The sequence below is a fragment of the Cololabis saira genome, chromosome 16 (genome assembly GCF_033807715.1).
Source record: "Cololabis saira isolate AMF1-May2022 chromosome 16, fColSai1.1, whole genome shotgun sequence".
NCBI classification, from domain to species: Eukaryota; Metazoa; Chordata; class Actinopteri; order Beloniformes; family Belonidae; genus Cololabis; species Cololabis saira.
In genome coordinates, this window is record NC_084602.1 from 3,503,061 (window position 1) to 3,524,147 (window position 21,087).

At 41.9% G+C, this 21,087-nt stretch overlaps 1 protein-coding gene across 2 annotated transcripts; it reads right to left on the minus strand.

Moving 5' to 3' along the window:
* Nucleotides 1-8,955: 8,955 nt before the first annotated feature.
* Nucleotides 8,956-20,810, minus strand: gphb5 (glycoprotein hormone subunit beta 5). Of its 2 annotated transcripts, none has more exons than XM_061743536.1 (3): nt 20,671-20,810; nt 18,594-18,792; nt 8,956-9,279 (listed from the first exon to the last, which is right to left on the minus strand). In XM_061743536.1, exons 1-3 carry the CDS (start codon nt 20,682-20,684, stop codon nt 9,088-9,090), a joined length of 405 nt encoding a protein of 134 aa, XP_061599520.1. In that variant the 5' UTR covers nt 20,685-20,810; the 3' UTR covers nt 8,956-9,087. The 2 variants fall into 2 exon arrangements, with proteins under 2 accessions (XP_061599520.1, XP_061599519.1); XM_061743535.1 differs by having other exon boundaries at nt 18,594-18,795.
* Nucleotides 20,811-21,087: the final 277 nt, after the last annotated feature.

Here is a 21,087-nt window from a genome sequence, read left to right on the forward strand (position 1 = left end):
TCTACATTTGGACTTTTTTCTCAACATTTCTACGTTTTTCTCGACATTTCAACATTTTTCTCGACATTTCGACTTTTTTCTCGAAGCACATAATGAAAAAAAAAAAATCTTCCCCCAGTTATAACTAATATAGAAACATACAGCATGTGTTTATTTTCATTCTAAGGCTTATACAAGACTTCATTTTTTGTGGCTCCAAACATATTTGTTTTTTTGTGTTTTTGGTCCAATATGGCTCTAAAACATTTTGGGTTGCAGACCCCTGGTATAGGAGCATGAAGCCGCCGGTTTCACGGGTCAGAGTTGGCGATCTTCCAACCTCAAGAGATGGCAGTAAGAAGAAAAATCAGACTATTTGAGGGAACCGAGATGCTCGGGCTCACCTTGGCCGGGGAGTTGGAGAGAGGTTCTTACATGATCCCACAGTCTGTTTCTCAGCACGGTGCATTAAACTGTGTTAAATATTTAGTTCCTCTGTCTTGAAACAGCCTAAAAGGGTGTTTAGAGTCCTCAGTGGATTTCAAATATTTTCTGGCCTGCTTCCTAGTTTCACAACATTTCCTCCTAGAAACAAGCTGAGCTCTGTCAGAGCATCTGCTATGTTTACTGGGCATAATTAACACCACAGAAATATGCACCATAAGGACTGTGGAAGTAATAAATAAACAGCCCTAATTAAATATCTAAGAGGGTGTAAAGATGCACGGCTTTCTGTTTTCAACTTAATGGTGTTTGATCAGCACAAAAACATAGTAATCTCCCTAGAATATGTTCAGATCCACTGCATTTTCTTGCCGTTAAATTGATTATATTGAATTGCAATCATTCTCATTCTCTTTGTTTCAGAATTGAATGCATGACAGTCAATTTTTATTCGTTTTTCATTCGCATTATTGGATCTCTGTTCTTGTGGTATATATGAATACCCACACAGACTTTATATATATACATATATATATATATATACATATATATATATATATATATATATATATGTATATATATATATATATATATATATATATATATATATATATATATATATATATATATATATATATATTCAAGTAGCCTCATAGCGGTATCAACATCTGCATCTGACTGTTTAATTAAACAAAGTATATTTCAGTATACATAAGTTAACATTGAAGTATACATGTGTAACTTGAATTAGACATTTTTTTCTCTTTCTCTTCTCTTAAAGGGAAAGTTCGGTTTTTTACAACCTGGACCTTATTTCTGGCATTTTTTATGGTTGTATACTCACCCAGAGGTTTTTGGTGTCATTTGGAGTCCTTCGGAGGATATTAGGTGTTTTTTGCGAGCCTCTTCTCCATATAACGGTAGCGCATAGGGCACTCGCGGGACACAGACAATGCGGCGTCTAAATAACACATGATTGCCGCGAAACTCTTCATTTCTTTTATGAATCCCTAGATCTGCTTCCAGGACCTGTTGTAACATTGTGGCGCTGTCTGTGTAATAAATAAAATAAATAAATCCGTTTGTAAACAAGACCTCTGAACTCATGACGTCATCTCTGTGCGCGCGTCCCAGACACAGCTCTGTGTACAGCTGGAGTTCACTACTGTTAGTTTACTGATAGTTATTTGAAACATGTCTGAATATTTGTCAAATTCTGAGGTTGTGGACGACGACTTTGAATATGATGGACGTCCTTACCGTTTTGAGCCGGAGTATACGGCTGAAGAGCTCACTGAACGGAGGACAGAGTGCGCGCACTCGCGATGACGTCATGAGTTCAGAGGTCTTGTTTACAAACTGATTTATTTATTTTATTTATTACACAGACAGCGCCACAATGTTACAACAGGTCCTGGAAGCAGATCTAGTGATTCATAAAAGAAATGAAGAGTTTAGCGACAATCATGTGTTATTTAGACGCTGCATCGTCTGTGTCCCGCTGTGCCCCGTTCACTACCGTTATATGGAGAAGAGGCTCGCAAAAAACTCCTAATATCTTCCGAAGGACTCCAAATGACACCAAACACCTCTGGGTGAGTATACAACCATAAAAAATGCCAGAAATAAGGTCCAGGTTGTAAAAAACCGAACTTTCCCTTTAAAGGACTGCAATAAAAAAATAAAATAGCATTTGAAAAATAAGATAAAATCTACCAGCAGTTTGAATTTCCCTTTTTCTTTAACTGTCTCAACACATTTTTATAATAAATGAGTATAAACTCATTTTAATAATCTTTCTTCCCCTCTTATAATCTTATGCCCCCACTTTCTGTCGCTCAGCGAGAGAACTGAGCTCTAATTTCTCCTGCCAGAACTTAAATCTGGGCTGGATGGTGTCAGGTTCTCATGCACATGAGAAGGTGCTCATTAATGAACCCGGAACGATATTTAGTTTTAATTATGTTCATTGTGGAGAAAGCTGCCTCACAGCTGTATGTGGACCCGAACATGGGCAGGATGTTTTAAGATGGTCAGCTTATTTTCTGTGACTTCAGTTCAGACTTGAGTGGATATGTTTGATGAAAAACTTTGTGTTTGGTCTCAGTGGTGTTTCACATTAGCATTTTTAATAAGCGCCACCGTCTCTGAACGTATGAGACACTGGTTTTGTGTCCCAGGGGGAAGACTGAACAAGGATGAATCTGTCCATTCCGGGTTGAAAGTGTTGTGCGTGTGAACTCTGGACTTATAAATGTATGAATATTTTGTGATTATGAGGACCTGTAAAACCAGACTTTGCCCCTTCTTCCTGAAGTCCTGCGACCCCCTGCTGCTAACTCCTGGTTATCTCGGCCTGGGTCGAGATAGTCCGTTTACGACCCCCACTGCATGGCCGGAGATCAAAACAAGGACCCAGCAGGGTTTCTGCCAGGGAAAACAGACTTCCTTGGGGTTTTATGACACCTAAGCAGGGGTCGGGACGCAGCGGAGCCCTAAAACCAGGCCTCTTTGGACAGACACAAAACCTACCAGCAACCCCCCAGCATGCCTTGCGGGATGGGGCGGCGCCTACAAGCGGCGAGCACCCAATCCCGAGTGAGGCACCGATGACGTCACCGCAGCGCACGTAGGATCAAAACCCCTGCCGCTGCTCCTTTTCCCTTCTCTTCCGATCAACCTCTCTTCCTGAGCAGCAGGACCAAAGATCCCACCTCCTCTCCCCCCGGGCTGGGGGGAGGCAGGAGGCCCGCACCGGACCGGGCCCTGCGGGGTCCGGCCGTTGAAGCCGCTGCTCCCCTTCTCTCTTCTCAACTACATCTCGTCCTGGAACAGCTGGATCTTCTTGGCTCTGGGCCAAAGATCCCACCTCTCTCTCCCCCCGGGCTGGGGGGAGGCAGGAGGCCCGCACCGGACCGGGCCCTGCGGGGTCCGGCCGTTGAAGCCGCGGTCCCCCGGGAGGCTCCGATTTCTCACTAAACTCTGTTCCTCTTTAAGTTCACAGATCCAAGCTTCCGACGCCCACGCGCTCCCGGCAACCAGATCGGGACACAGCTGCGACTCAGACTGAACCCCCCTTCCCGCTCCGAGCCCCTGTCTGCCAACCGGCGCAGGGATCGGGGACGGACGGCCGGCGTCTCGCCCGGCGTGAGCTCTCCCGGGGCCCGGACGGCCGCGCGTCGGCGACCGGCGCAGAGAGGGAAGCACGGCGGAGAGACCGGTCCCCCCGCCGCGCCTAGGAATGCGTGTGAGCCTCCGTTTTGGTCCGGAACCACGGCCCGGCACGAGGCGGCCCCGCCGCTGTCTAATCCGTTTCAGGGGAAGGGACGGGACGCGATAGCCTGACTGCGAAACCCCAGCAGGACCGCGAACCCAGTCGACAAACCCGCAGGCACCCGATTCCGGATCCCAGAGGAGATGTGAGCCCGCGTAGCAGTGATCAGTAGGGTTTAAGAGTGTTCAGAACTGTGTGTGAGATTGTGAGACCTGGGTTATCAGTAACTTAAGAGTGTTACAGAGCTAAATCTGTGTTCAGAGCGGAGATTACATCATCATTGCCATCATTATAAGGACTGTTTTCATTAATTTGTAGCCACTACTTTCTGCTAGTCATTCATGTTTTAAAGCGCTGTTTTCTGCAGTTGATCACGGTTTAACACCGGGATCACCATCCGTTCTAATTGCACGTGGCCCAGAGGGCGCGTCCATCTTTAAAAGACCACAGGAGCCACGTTTGAACTGTAGATGTTCTGTATCTTCGTTATTATTGCTTGATTTCTTTTCTTTTTCATTCCATGCATTTAACGTTTATGTTTCATTTTATTGATTGTTGTTTTTCTTGTTAGTTAATGGTTTTATAATAATGTCGTGTGCCATCAGATTTATTCGGGTACTTATTTACATCCCTTTTGATACCCGTATGCAAATAAATTCTGATTGATTTCTTTATGAGTGGTTGTTATTTCATGCAAGATTTGGTCACAAATTGATTTGTTTAAGCAGAGCCTAGTGTTCGGACATCACGCCTTCACTGTTATTCTGTAAGATTTGCTGTTCTGCAGGATAATTCAAATCATAATGAGACTGATTTTCTGCTGTTTTAGTTATCGAATTCCACCGGAGTAAGGCCCCGGCGGTGGTGCCCCAAGAATTATCATTTTTGATAATACAATTTGATAAATAGTCAACTTTATTAATTATTAATAATTCTTTAATAGAATTATCATTAGCCTTGATAACTGGACAGCCAAGCTACCTATGAGTTGCACAACAAAAGCTATATTTTCACTGTCCACTTTTCTCTTCTTAAGCCTGAATTATGGTTCCGCGTTAAATCGACGCCATGCCTACGCCGTACGGTGCGCGTCGCCGCGTACCCTACGCCGTAGGCTCTGCGTTGCTGTAACGCGGAACCATAAATCAGCCTTTAGAGAGCGCCATTACTTGTCTCTCTGTCTAGCACTCACTCGTCTCTCCCTGTCTTCTGCCTATCTTCCGCTCACTTGTCTCTCCGTCTTTCTTCTTGTCTCTGGCTCACTCCTCTCTCCGTGTCATCTCCCTCTATCGCTAACTCCCCTTTCCACCTGTTACTGAGTCAAGCTAATTACACGGATTTGATTGGCTGAGCAGCATCATGTGGGATGGATTAACTCGTATGTAATTGGTCTGTAAGGTCTGCTAAACAAATGCCATAAAGAATAGTAAAGCTGCGCTGGTTAAAATAGAATGCCCCGTCAAAATGTAGAATCCCTCGGTAATGTATTGATTACAGGTCTGGGTCCACGTAGGACGGTGTCTGGGTCCGGACCCGGACCGCGATCCGCCTGTTAGTGACCTCTGATGTAAGGGATAAGGCCCTTCGAGGTGTACATAAACATAAATATATGGATGACGTGGGGGCGTGAACCGTCCGATGCGAGGCGGAGGACGGTTTGCCTCTGTGAAGAGGAGAGAAGGGTGAGAGGCACCGCCCAGTGGATCATGTCGGTGCCCCCCTGCAGCATAAGCCTATAGCAGCATATCTACCACCAAGCTATATTTGTGACTAACTATTATAGTCTTGTTCTATAGCTGCAACTATGACTACTGACTCTAACACACTAGAGTTTACACTACCTAGAGATTTACCAACACCAGCTAGAGGTTTACTAAACACTAACTATAGGCTTTACTAAACAGAAAGGTTTTAAGTTTGGTTTTAAAGGTGGAGGTGGTGTCAGCCTCCTTAACCCAGATTGGAAGTTGGTTCCAAAGTAATGGTGCCTGATAGCAGAACGCCCGCCCTCCAAATCTACATTTAGATACTCTAGGAACTACGAGTAAACCTGCACCCTGGGAGCGGAGAGCTCTCCCAGGAACATAAGGGAGCTAAGCCATTTTGGGCTTTATACACATGTAATAAAATTGGATTCTGAATTTTACAGGTAGCCAATGGAGCGACGCTAACACTGGAGAGACGTGGTCTCTCCTGCTGATTCCTGTCAGCACTCGTGCTGCTGCATTTTGGATCAGCTGGAGCCTATTCAGCAAATTACTTGGACATCCTGCTAACAACACATTACAGTAATCTAGTCTAGAAGATACAAACGCATGAACTAGTTTTTCTGCATCACTCTGCGAGAGGATTTTCCTAATCTTTACAATATTACGGAGATGGAAAAATTCTATTTTACAAACCTGATTAACGTATGGTTTAAACGACAAATCCTGATCGAAAACAACACCAAGGTTTCTCACAGTTGCACTGAAAGCCATCGCAACACCATCTAATCCCTTCCTAAGATGCTCTGGACCAAGAATGATAACCTCTGTTTTATCTGAATTTAGAAGCAAGACATTTCCGGACATCCAGGTCTGTTTCATCCGGCTTCATAGACAAATAGAGCTGCGTATCATCAGCATAGCAATGACAAATGACAAATGTTTTTATGTGAGTATGAATCTAAAAGCTGTGAAAAAAGCTGTAAAAAAACAAAAAAAAAACAATCCTAACCCTAATAATTTATGAGACTAGTGTGTGACAGCAGAATTTTGGGTACAACTTTTTTATTTACATACAAATGTTTATCATTACGAATACGAATAGTTATAACATGGACACATCTTTTTGAAAGCGTATTTCCATAACCCTGCAGCTTCTCGCCGACACGTGACCACACTTCCTTGGGATTCTTCACAATAAAAGCACGTACTTCCTTCTTTTTGCCACCAGTGACGCCCAACTAGCAAATGTTTACTCGGGCTCACTTCTTTGGATTAAAATATGAAGAGTGACAATATTATTAGGCAGTTGTTGGAAAACTTTTCTCATCATTTGTTATTTAAGGAATAACAACAAAGACCTACACAGTGATGCTTTTATTTCAGACAAAAAGTTACAGAGCAAAGATAATTCCATATTTTACAAACGTGAGTTTAATAAGTCATATGAATCCTCACAACTACATATTTAACACATGACGAACCAAAGACCAGAGGCCATGTGACAGTAAGCTTCACCAGGGATGGAATTACTTTCTCAATCAAAACAAAGTTTGGTTGCATTTGAAAAAAAAAACAAAAACAAAAAAAAACAAAACATTTGTGTCACTAAAATACAGCAGAACAAGTAGGTTAATGAGCCGAAATAGATGAAAAATATGTTTTACTTTAAAGGGGACCTATTATGAAAAACAGGTTTTCTCTTGCTTTAACATATATAAAGTGGTCTCCCCTCAGCCTGCCAACTCAGAGAAGGAGGAAAGCAACCAAATTCTGCAGTGTCTGTACAGCCGCCCGGATGATCCGTCCAGTGTCATGTGGATCTACGAGCCAATAAGATTCTGCTCCTGTCGGTACGTAACCAAAATGCGATCGGTTGGCCTCCGATGCGTAAAACCACGCCCACAACTAACTCCGCCGGCCGGAGCTTCCTCCATTTTTTCGTAGCGGTGTATCGCATCATTCAGGCAGCCAATCAGCACAGAGCCTCATTATCATAGCCCCGCCCACTCAGAATCCTGCATAGATAATGAGGTTAGAGAATGGGAAGATAAAGACATGGCTCAGAGGCTGAATTTCTAATTTATTCAGCAAAAACAATCAAAAGCTTGTTTTTAAGACATTCAAGGCCTGTTTAAAATAGGTATTAGATACCATAATAGGTCCCCTTTAAATGAACCAACAAATTCAAATATGAAAACTTGCTTAGGAATACAGGACTGTCTCAGAAAATTAGAATATTGTGATAAAGTTATTTATATTCTGTAATGCAATTAAAAAAACTAAAATGTCATACTGAAATATTGCAAGCCTTTTATTATTTTAATATTGCTGATCATGGCTTACAGCTTAAGAAAACTCAAATATCATATCTCAAAAAATTAGAATATTCTGGGAATCTTAATCTTAAACTGTAAGCCATAATCAGCAATATTAAAATAATAAAAGGCTTGTAATATTTCAGTTGATTTGTAATGAATCCAGGATGTATGACATTTTTGTTTTTTTAATTGCATTACAGAAAATAAAGAACTTTATCACAATATTCAAATTTTCTGAAACAGTCCTGTATATTATAGGAAACCTGGTTTAAATTTAATAAAAATGTAATTTCTTTGATTAATGTAATGTACGCATTGAAAAAACATGGGATGGTTTGGAGTATTGAATCAAACCAGACTGAGCCCAGTGAAAACCAAAGAGAGCAGTTTTACAGACATCAGCGTGTCGACTACTCGGGTACGTAGCTGCAGACGAGCTGCAGCGTTGGTTGCCCCTAGCAACCTGCTCTTAGTCCATGGGCCAGACCAGATATCAGCACCACTCAAAGTGACAAAACTTGCTTATAATTTTTGAAAAGATCCATGTCTGTAGATGATATTTTGGTATGATAACCTTCCTGAGTGGCAGCTGGATCATAGTTATCAGCTCATGAAGTTCAGAAAATTACATTTTAGATGCTGCTGCATATCCTGGTTTAGACTCATGTACAGGATATCTGTCAATGTTTCACTATATTGTGTTTGCTATCATTTTAAATTGGACCTTCTAAGAATTCATTCAAGCTAAGATGTGAATATTTCTGACCAACATAGAGGTCACTGCAGCTCTTTAAATTATAAACAACACACATTTTTACACCATTTTCACCTAAATGATATAGTATATATCCCTGTGTCATCTAGGAACAACAGAGACACAAAATACAAAAACTGGAATACTCACAGGTCCATAAGGATTCAGGAAATGTATCACATCTTAGCTTGAATGAATGAATGCTTGAAAGATCCCCTTTAAAATGATACCAAAGACAATATAGTGAAACATTGACAGATATCCTGTACATGAGTCTAAACCAGGATATGCAGCAGCATCTAAAATGTAATTTTCTGAACTTTCTGAAATTTTCTGAAATTTCTGAAATTTTCTGAAATTTTCTGTAACTTTCTGAACATGAGCTGATAACTCTGATCCAGCTGCCACTCAGGAAGGTTATCATACCAGAATATCATCTACAGACATGGATCTTTTCAAAAATCATAAGTACGTTTTGTCACCTTGAGTGGTGCTGACAAGTGAAATTTTGGGCTCTGGCCCCTGGACTAACGGTGGCCCCTGGACTATCTCAGCCAAGCAGAGAAATCGTAAACGAGCAGGTCACACTCCCCAACATCCGTCTGGATTTCACACCGACGTGATGCATTCGGTGGTGCTGGTCTGACACACGGCGCAGTCGCAGCGCAGCGCCACCGGGTACGTGTACGCCGGGTCCACGCCGGCCTGGCAGCTCGGCAGCTTCACCGTGACCAGCCGGGTCTCGTTGTAGGTGCAGACGCGCTGGTGGGACTCGATGTAGGGCGGCTCCAGGATGGGCTTCTGGAAGTGATAGGAAGAAAGAAGGAAAATCAATCGTTTTCTTGCTGTTCCTAGTTTTAAGACTATTTTTACCATGGCTGTTGGTGGTGGACAGATTCAAATTAAGGCCACGTTTTCACATAGCCGGGTATTCACAAAAACGGATATTTCCCCATCTACGTTTTGAAAAATACCCTCGTTTACACGAACCCGCATAAATATCTGTTAAGGTGCTATGAGCAGCCAAACCTACAGGGGGCAGTGTAACGAGAAGATAAAGTCATGCTAGCCAATCAGAATCCTGGAAAAAAACATCAACAAATGACACGTGTGAAGCCTGAATAATATGGTTCCGTGTTAAATCGACGGCGTAGCCTACGTACGGTGCGCGTCGCCGCGTAGCCTACGCCGTAGGCTCTACGTTGGTGTAACGCAGAACCATAAATCAGCCTTGACTGCCAGTTACTTCCAAGATTAATGAGAGTCTTTCGTTTGGAGTGACAGAGAAGTGGAGTTACTTTTAAGTGTGACTTTAGAATATAAAACAGGTAAAATACAAGAAAATATTGACGGTGGCCAAACAAATTGTAAACACAGGTGTCACTCATGACGCTGGTGACGTTTCTGTCTCATAATGTGACGTTCTGAAGCCTAAACGTCCATTTCTCTCCGTTTACAAGCAAACGTGAAAACAGAGTTTTTACAAATCTCCACTTTGGCCGGAGTTTTCAGAAATGATCGTCTTTGGTGATTTTGAGCTTCGTTTTCGTGTAAACGAACGGCCAAAACGCATGAAAACGCCACCGTTTTTGCTACGTGGAAACGGGGCCTAAGTCTCCTTACTTTCATGAGGACTTTGATTAATAGTAAAAAAAAAACACAATATTTTGCAGATCAGATAGTGTTCACTAGAAATGTCAATAAATATCCAAAAATCCAGACAATCATGTTATAATTTACTGGCACCTAAGTCAAGAACAAACTTTTTAAAACACACTGTTATATACAGATCACAGGATGGAACACATTACCTAATAACATCAAAAATATTACATCAAAATACAGTTTTAAAAAGGTAGCAAAAGACTATTTACATAAAATTCAATGAGTAACAAATATATCACATGCTATAATTTATTACAGGAATTTATTTGTGGGTTATACTTCGTGGTATTGTAATGACTATATGATGCATTCTTTGTACCAATAATGTATTTTAGACAGAAAATTTGCTGTTTGTGTATATGATGACTTGGTGTTACAGTGACCTGTAACAGCGATAAATGTGTGTATGTATGGACTATGTTCTTTTAGAATTTCATTGGGGACCCCAGGAAGAATAGCTGATGTCACGACATCAGCTAATGGGGATCCTATTAATAATCAAATAAACTGCAGTTTGTTATTAATGTGTTACAAAGAACCTTAACTCGTCACCTCTCAGATATTTTGGTTCCCCCGACCGTAGCAAAGTACGGAAGAGTATTAGGGCCAGGAGAAAAATAAAAAGAATAGAGGAGGAAGATTTTTTTTTTCATTATTCACTTTGAGAAAAAAGTTGGAATATTGAGAAAAAAAAACAACACATTTTTTTCACAAATATTTTTGAAAATTTCGACTTTATACTTGAAATTGTATTTCAACATTAATCTCGACATTGACTTTTTTTCTCAAAATTGTACTTCAACATTTACGACGGAGTATTAGGGCCAAACTAAGACAAAAAAAAGGAAATTATGAGAATAAAGTCATAATAATATGAGAATAAAGTCGTGAAATTACGGGGATAAAGTCATAATATTTTGAGAATAAAGTTGTAATATTAAGAGAATAAAGTTGTAATATTAAATATATTATAAATATATAAATATAACTTCATAAGATGCTCAATATTCCTCATTTTAACACACTTCCTGTTAGAGTTCTCATAAATTATATTCTCATAATATTACGACTTTATTCTCATAAATTACGACTTTATTCTCGTAATATTACGACTTTATTCTATTACGACTTTATTCTCGCAACATTGTGACTTTATTATCGTAATTGTACGACTTTATTCTCATAATATTATGACTTTATAATATTTTATATTATATTTTATGATATAATTTCCAATTTTTTTTTGTCTTAGTTTGGCCCTAATACTCCTTCGTATATTGTATACTCCAAAGTATACAATAAAAAAAAATCTTCCCCTCCAATATTTTTTCTCCTGCATGGCCCTAATACTCTTCTGTAGTATCTTTCTCCATGCATGGAGACATCATTTGTCAGTAGGTAAGCGTGCATGCGAGTATTAGCCTGCGGCAGACAGACGACCCGCCTCTGAACAGGATACACACATATATTATGCTCTTATTTATTGACTTATTTATTGACGTCATAATATACAGGTGAATGTCGGAAAATTTGAATATATTGCAAAACGTCATTCGTAGTAAATTTAACTAAAGGTGAAACAAATATATAATATATTTCTCCACTACATTCAAAGTGAGATATTTCAAGCCTTTATTTGTTATGATTTTGGTGTTTATGGCTCAGTTTATGAAAACCTCAAATAAAAAATAAATTAGAGAATATTTTATGAAATCAATAAACAGTTCCATCATCAAAATTATAACAAATAAAGGTTTAACATATCTTGCATTGCATGTAATAAGACTAGGTAATATATTAGTTTCACCTTTTAAGTTGAATTATTGAAATAAATCAACTTTTACATCATATTCTAGTTCAATTATTGAAATAAATTAACTTTTACACCATATTCTAGTTGAATTATTGAAATAAATTAACTTTTACACTATATTCTTCACCTGTAGTTATATTCTACATCTGGGCTGATGTGGACATACATATATAGCATAATAATAATATAATTTAATAGCATAGGAGGATATCTCAGTTGCTAGTATGGTTGTCTGTCTGTACAGTCATGCAAGTTCAATGCTATTAAAGCAGCACAACGTAACTTTCAGCTTTTCTGAGTTTGGCGGCATCTTTTGGACAAAAGCGGTAGTGCTTTACCAGAAAGAACACTACGTTTCCCATGAGCACCAGCGCGTACTGCCAGAAAGATCCTGTCCCGTCGCGTGCATTTGTTTTGATAGTGAATGAAATAAGACGGGACGGACTTTTCTGTTTCACCAAGTGAACAGACGGAACGCAAAAAAAAATGTTAAACTGCTGGAAAGGAACTGGAATTTACCGGGATACCTTAAACAAGGAAGCCAGGGAGCGGGATTTGGAGAAAATAATGATTATTAACGGTCTGGATCCATATGAAATCCCTACTAAAGAGTGGAGCTCCTCGTCGGAGCTGCACTCTTTAGAAAGGATTTACTGCCGCAGTTCTGCAGAACCACCGTCTCCGGCTACCTTGTTTAGGAGTGTTTGGCAGCTGCTTTGGTAAATGTTTGACTCGCCATGTGTTTCGATAAATTTGTATAATAGTACAACATGCAGTACATGTTTTGTATCCCTCTTACTTCTCTTTTCTTTTTTTTTGACTGCTCTATTATGCTGAAGAGGCTCCGAGGCGTGAGCAATATTTTTGTTTTCCTCGTGAGATTATTTTTTTCCTCTGCAGCTACAAATAAGAGTTAATATTTTTTCCTCAACAAACTAGTTTTATCTGAAAATTGGGGTTAATTGCAGCGCAGAGAGCTGGCCAGCAACTGCGTTTAGCTGGAGAAGTGGGGAATAAAACCCGTGTTTTGATCCAACCCCCGTCTGTGTGAGTGTTTATTGATATACTGTGTGTTTGGTCGTTAAAGCCGCGATCCAAGCGAGCCGACGGCTCTTTCACTCTTTTACTCTGTTATCTCAGATACTCGGCCTCCGTGGTTCTGCCTCCAAGCAGGAAAACGGTGAAAAGTTAAACCACTAGCGATCTTTTCCCGACGTCTGTTGTGTGGAGCTGCTGCAGCTACAACACAGCAACGGGTTACCAGCTTCTGCGGAGCTGCGCTCCACACCCCGCCCATTTTTGTCTGGACTACGAATCGGAAAGGAGGGGGAAGTGACGTATGCCGTAAAGCAGTCAAAGCCGTAAAAATGTGTAGTGTTTTAGTGTGGAAGGGTTTCTACCATGTTCCTCAAAGTTACTGCCAGTGAAGGCGGACCGGCCCGTAGCAGCTGAGCGTAGCCGCTCCCCTGCAGCTCCCGAGCAGCCGGCCAGGCAGGGCAGCTGGGTGACGGTTCGGAGGAAGACTAGTCTTAAAGGGCTCACGGAACACCACCACCCGCTTCATGTGTCTAACAGATTTTCCCCACTTAGCGACACATCTGTTGAGAAACCGACCCTGGTGATTGGAGACTCCATAGTCAGACATGTGAAGCCGACTCCAGAGACCTTAGTTAGGTGCATCCCGGGGGCCAGAGCGGGCGACATAGAAGCAAATTTGAAGCTACTGGCAAAGGGTAATCGTAAATATGGTAAAGTTATCATCAATGTCGGAGCTAATGACTCCCGTCTTCGCCAGTCGGAAGTAACCAGAATGAATATTGTCTCAGTGTGTAACTACGCCAAGACCATGTCAGACTCTGTAGGTTTTTCTGGCCCCCTCCCCAATCTGACCAGCGATGACATGTTTAGTCGCATGCTCTCGCTCCGCCGCTGGTTGTCTCAGTGGTGTTCAGAAAACGACGTGGACTTTATTGACAACTGGGAGACATTCTGGGGAAAGCCCGGTCTGATTAGAAGGGACGGCATTCATCCCACCCGGGATGGTGCAGCTCTTATGTCTAGAAATCTGGCCAATGTTATTAGACACTCCCCCTGACAATGCAGGGTCCAGGCCAGGATGCAGAGCTGTAGTTTAACAGGGCTGGAGGCGAGGCTTAGTCAGTTAGAGGTCCGGTTTGGCCAACTAGACCATAGTCCGATAGAATCCTCTGCGGACCGGCCCGTAGCAGCTGAGCGTAACCGCTCCCCTGCAGCTCCCCGGCAGCCGGCCAGGCAGGGCAGCTGGGTGACGGTTCGGAGGAAGGGTAGTCTTAAAGGGCTCAGCGACACATCTGTTGCTTCTCAAGGACCAACGCCTGCCAACAAAACTGTAGGATTGCATTATGTAATTAGCGACTCTAAAACTGTAGGATTACATGATATTGGCGACTCTGGCCAGGTGCCTAGCAAAATAGAAGTGGTTGCAGTTCCCCGCCCTCCAAAAGTTCACCAGGTGCAGCGTTATAGAGGCGTTAACCAAGATAACCTTGTAAAAATTAAAACCAATGCACATTTGGTACCAATTACAGACCGAAAAATTAGATGCGGACTACTAAATATACGATCACTAAGCTCTAAGTCTCTGTTAGTAAATGATATAATTACAGAGAGCAGGAGTGATATTTTCTGCTTAACAGAAACATGGTTACAGGAGGAAGAGTATGTTAGTTTGAATGAATCAACTCCGCCCGGCTACTTTAATCATCACATTCCTAGAAGCACGGGCCGAGGCGGAGGAGTCGCAGCAATTTATAACTCCGGTCTCCAAACAAAAATTGAACCCAAGTGCAACTATAATACATTTGAAAGCCTCATGCTTGGTCTGAAATTTCCGAGCCGGAAATCAGAGAAGCCAGTTGTGTTAGTGGTAGTGTACCGGCCCCCTGCTGGTGCGTATCTGGAGTTTTTGTCTGAATTTTCAGATTTCCTTTCTGGATTATTGATCAGCACAGATAAATTCATCATAGTGGGTGATTTTAACATTCATATGGATGTTGAAAGCGATAATCTTAAATTAGCCTTCGATTCTCTTCTAGAATCAATGGGTATCTCGCAAAAAGTGGATAAACCGACGCACTGTTTTAATCATACTCTCGATCTCGTTCTCACCTACGGTGTTGAAACTGATGGTCTGTTGGTGTCACCTGTAAACTCCCTTTTATCCGACCATTACTTAATAACGTTTGAATTTAATTTTGTTGATGTTGAAGTGCAAAATAGGAGGTATTATTTTAGCAGATGTTTGTCTGATGAAGTTATTGTTAAATTTAGGGAGGCCATTGCTTATCTTACGACAGTGCGAAATAGTGATGTAGTCGAGGCCAGTGACCTGGGTTCTACCTCTGCAGATGTTGATTTCCTTGCTAGTAACACTGCTGATTTGTTGCATTCAGCTTTAGATGAAGTTGCTCCTTTGAAAAGGAGGGTTTCTAGCCACAGGAGCTTAACTCCCTGGTATAATTCAGATATCCGCATGTTGAAACAAAACGTGCGTAAAATGGAAAGGAAGTGGTACTCTTGTAGGTCTGTAGACTCTCATCGTGAATGGAAAGATATTCTAATAGTATATAAAAAAGCCATTCGCAAAGCCAGAACAGCTTATTATTCAACGTTGATAGAGGATAACAAAAGTAACCCACGTTTTCTGTTCAGCACTGTAGCCAGGCTGACAAAGAGTCACAACTCTGTTGAGCCGTGCATTCCTGCAGCTCTCAGTAGTGAGGACTTTATGGGCTTCTTCAACAGTAAAATCGCGAGAATTAGAGAAGAAATCAACCAGCCGGTTGTAGGTGTTTCTTCAGCTTTAGCGACTTCCCTAGGCTCTGACTTGTCTCTAGACTGTTTTGATCCTATAGACCTCCCTGAGCTGACTTCACTCGTTAATAGAGCTAAGTCAACCACATGTATGTTAGACCCCATCCCGACTCGTCTATTCAAACATATTTTTTCTCTTATTGGTACGACAATACTGGACCAAATTAACTTATCCCTAAGTTTAGGATATGTACCACAGGTTTTCAAAGTCGCAGTAATTAAACCTTTACTTAAAAAACCTTCTCTTGACCCAGACACCTTAGCTAATTATAGACCAATTTCCAACCTTCCATTTGTGTCTAAAATTCTGGAAAAGGCAGTTTCAAGCCAGTTATGTGACTATTTGTATAGAAATGATCTGTTTGAAGTCTTTCAGTCAGGGTTCAGAATGCATCATAGCACAGAGACAGCACTTGTTCGAGTCACGAATGACCTCCTTATGGCCTCAGATAAGGGATTAGTGTCCATACTGGTTCTACTGGACCTCAGTGCTGCTTTTGACACTATAGATCATGGCATTTTACTGCACAGGTTAGAGCATGTTGTTGGGATTAAAGGGACAGCTCTATGTTGGTTTAAATCATACCTATCTGACAGGTTCCAGTTTGTTCATGTACATGAGGTTTCTTCAGAACAGTCAAGGGTCTGTTATGGTGTTCCGCAGGGTTCAGTGCTAGGGCCAATCTTGTTCAGTTTATACATGCAGCCGTTGGGAAGTATAATCCAGAATCACGGCATACACTTTCATTGTTATGCTGATGATACGCAGCTCTATTTGTCTATGAAGCCGGATGAAACAGAACCGTTAGTTAAACTTCAGGCATGTCTTAGGGACATCAAGGACTGGATGTCCAGAAATTTCCTGCTTCTAAATTCAGATAAAACAGAGGTTATCATTCTTGGTCCAGAGCATCTTAGGAAGGGATTAGATGGTGTTGCGATGGCTTCCAGTGCAACTGTGAGAAATCTTGGTGTTATTTTCGATCAGGATTTGTCGTTTAAACCATATGTCAATCAGGTTTGTAAAATAGCCTTTTTCCATCTCCGTAATATTGCAAAGATTAGGAAAATCCTCTCACAGAGTGATGCAGAAAAACTAGTTCATGCGTTTGTATCTTCTAGACTAGATTACTGTAATGTGTTGTTAGCAGGATGTCCAAGTAATTTGCTGAATAGGCTCCAGCTGATCCAAAATGCAGCAGCACGAGTACTGACAGGAATTAGCAGGAGAGACCACGTCTCTCCAGTGTTAGCGTCGCTCCATTGGTTACCCGTAAAATTCAGAATCCAATTTAAAATTGTATTACTTGCGTATAAAGCCCAAAACGGTTTAGCTCCGCATTATTTGCAAGACCTGATAGTGCCTTATGTTCCTGTCAGAGCTCTCCGTTCTCAGAGTGCAGGTTTACTTGTAGTTCCTAGAGTATCTAAATGTAGATTTGGAGGGCGGGCGTTCTGCTATCAGGCGCCACTACTATGGAACCAACTTCCAATCTGGGTTAAGGGGGCTGACACCACCTCCACCTTTAAAACTAAACTTAAAACATTTCTGTTTAGTAAAGCCTATAGTTAGTGTTTAGTAAACCTCTAGCTGGTGTTGGTAAATCTCTAGGTAGTGTAAACTTTAGTGTGTCAGAGTCGCTCCTGTGGTTTCTTGTGCTGGCCCCCCCCTTCTCCTCCCTTTTCTCTCTTTTGTCCATGTTGCAGCATCCTTTGCCGGACACCGGAACCTGCAGGTGGTCGTGGGTGGCTTGTAGCTTGCATTACGGAGCACAAGTCTTTCCCCGACCCTGCACCCCAACCTGGGACTTGTTGATTGGGCCGGAGCTTCGGGAGCTGCGTGCTGGCCTGCGGTCCCCACCCCTGGTCATCCCGTTGCTGCCCCCCCCTTCTCCTCCCTTTTCTCTCTTTTGTCCTGCAGGTGGCCATGGGTGGCTTGTAGCTTGCATTACGGAGCACAAGTCTTTTCCTGACCCTGCACCCCAACCTGGGACTTGCTGATTGGGCCGGAGCTTCGGGAGCTGTGTGCTGGCCTGCGGTCCCCACCCCCGGTCATCCCGTTGCTGCTTCCACCTGCCTGCTGTGCTGTTGCCGTCCCTGACCCACCAGTCTGGCCCTCGGCAGGAGGGTCCCCCCTGATGAGCCTGGTCCTGCTCAAGGTTTCTTCCCTCCTAAAGGGGAGTTTTTCCTTGCCACTGTTTGGCTTAAGGTTTTTCTCCCACTAGGGGAGTTTTTACCTGCCATTGTTTATGTAATAACTGCTCGGGGGTCATGTTCTGGGTATGGGTCTCTGTAAAGCGTCTAGAGACAACTCTGTTGTATTAGACGCTATATAAATAAAATTGAATTGAATTGAATTGAAGGCGATACAGACCCCCCCAGACCATGACAGAGGTTCATTAAACCTGTTGTAAGTTGATGTTCCATCACAATGACTCTGGAAATATGATATTAAGGTGGAAAAGTTACATGGTGCCGCTTTAAAGCACTTTAAACTTTAAATCAAAGCATTTAGTTTTTTCATATTAAATAAACACATTTTTATGCAGTTTAGAAGTTTTGGGGCTTTTTTTTGGCTCCTGCGCTGCTGAAATCGGGGCGTCCCTTATTTCTATTTCTGAAAGGAGGCAACCTTACTCACCTGTCCTGTCCATCTCTGTCTGCAACATAATCAATTTTACTCTCTTTCTTCAAATGTAAACAAGAAAGAGCACCCCGGCCCGCACGCTGGTTCCCTTTGTGTTACTTTTCCCGCTTCCTGAATCAGCTGCTGCTGTCATCTCACCTCCCAGGTCTCGCAGCGCCCCCAGCAGGCGTCGGTGGTGATGTGCAGGCCTCCGCAGCCCGGCTTCCTGGCCAGGAAGGTGAACTCCCGCACCGCACAGCCGATGAAGCGCCGCAGGTTGACGGCCGACGCCTGGGGAAACAGGTCCGGCTGCAGAGAGATCCAGAGCAGACACCAGCTCAGAGTCACCGCACCGCTCCTGCTGAAATGGAAACACCATTTTTATGAGTTTTGTGGACAAAAAGAGAGGAAAGGATGTTTACTCTGATTTTTATTTATTTGACAGTTAATACGTCCGGTGTCAAAAATCTACTTCTTTCAGTGGAGTTGATTTTGTCTGTGTTCAGAAATCTTAACTCATAATTTAAAAATGAGGTTAAACACTAACTGAGACAGAAACTGAGCATGAGCAGTAACTCAACTTTACCGGTTACCCAGAGTTATTGACTGTGTTTCCATGCATCAATAACCCTTTCAAAACCCGAATATTGGCAATAACCCGAATTTGCACGTCCATGTAAACACCAATAACCCCTTTGAATAACCCGAATTTGCTCATATTCCGGTTATTAAAAACCCGAATACAACCCCTCATGTAAACGCCAAACGGAATATCCCCATCAAACGGAACAGGAATTTGTTTTCTGCACATGCTCTGTTCACAAGGAATCCTGGTCTTTTGAGTCCAGGGAGTTCTTATAAACACGGAGAAACACAAGACCAGGAGGAGACTAATCACTTCATAAATGTAATGAAGGATATGAACATTTCTGAATTTGTAGACGGTAGAAAGTACCGGGATAGACAGATTTACAAGAAGGTGAGAGAAAAGTTACGTGAAGCAGGATTTGTTTTGAATTTGGATACGGGAAGAAGAAGTGGAAATGACGGGAATTGCGTCATGATGTTCTCTGTGCATCGCTGGTTTCCAGATATCCCAAATGATTCATTATCATGTAAACGGAATATTCCAAATGTTTCAGTAAACGGAATATTAGCAATAACCCCAATTTTGACTGCACGTAAACGTAGTCAGTGAAGGGTACCTGTTACCTTGACTTATTGTGGGTTACCGGTTACCCGGAGCTATTGAAGGTTGACTGTTATCCGAAGTTATATAAGGTTACCGGTTACCTGAGGTTATTGAGGGTTACTGGTCACCCAGAGTTATAGAGGGTCTGCATTGCCGTCACTTCTCCACTGGACCAGCCCCCTTACTCTCACTGAGTGGTAAAAACATCAGCAAAAACATCTGCAACTAGTGTAGAAGACGGGATAACAGCCGATTATGAGCTTAAACTAAAGGCAGTTGGACTTAACAGTGACCTGTACAGTTACCAAGAACCAGTGGTCCATGGACATTAATATTTGGTACAGTTACCAAGAACCAGTGGTCCATGGAAATTAATATTTGGTACAGTTATCCCAAGAACCAGTGGTCCATGGACATTAATATTTGGTACAGTTACCAAGAACCAGTGGTCCATTGGACATTAATATTTGGTACAGTTACCAAGAACCAGTGGTCCATGGACATTCATATTTGGTACAGTTACCAAGAACCAGTGGTCCATGGACATTAATATTTGGTACAGTTACCAAGAACCAGTGGTCCATGGACATTAATATTTGGTACAGTTACCAAGAACCAGTGGTCCATGGACATTGATATTTGGTACAGTTACCAAGAACCAGTGGTCCATGGACATTAATATTTGGTACAGTTACCAAGAACCAGTGGTCCATGGACATTAATATTTGGTACAGTTACCCCAAGAACCAGTGGTCCATGGACATTAATATTTGGCCACCAATCCAGTTTCCTGATATTTATATGTACTTAATTTCTACGCCGGGGAAATACACGAAGCAAAGCTTGAAGGCTTACAAAAGTCTTCAAGGCAAGATTTGTTGGCGAAATTAAAGTGATTTTTATTTTTATTGTTTGTTTTTGTTGGCGCCTTTCTAAACCTTACAGGAAAGTTAAGAAATTACAAAACAGTAAAAGGAATTTAAATGAATAAAAACCTTTCTTAAGTAGATAGAAAGGCGGGTTTTAAGTTGTATATCTACTCACCAGTGAGTCTTCATGTCAGCTGTCAGTCACAGTCAGTGTCCGGGATCAAAAATAACCAGACAATAAAACACAATGTAACTTTTATTATTATTATTATTATTATTATTATTATTATTATTATTATTATTATTAATAATTTGATTATTTGAGAATATGTCTATTTCTACTCATAAGAGTTCCTCAGGAGTTACTCTGGTCACGGTGTGTTCCTCAAACCTGAACTATCTGCGAATGGATCTGACAGCACAAGTCTGGTTTTTTTATCATCCAGCGTCGTGCCAATCAACCGCTGGAGTCCTCCCTTTCTTTTCCTGGCTCACGAAACCCCCTGGAGGGCCTTCGACCTGTCGCTGCCCATCTACTTCAGTCACCAGCTTGTTTTCACTCCATTACCTTGATTAGGGAAAAAGCCCTTTT

Coding starts and splice junctions, on each gene's coding strand:
- gphb5 (XM_061743535.1), bottom strand. Junction 9,280..18,593: donor GGCGCTGCGAGACCTGGGAG/GTGAGATGACAG, acceptor TATCACTTCCAG/AAGCCCATCCTGGAGCCGCC.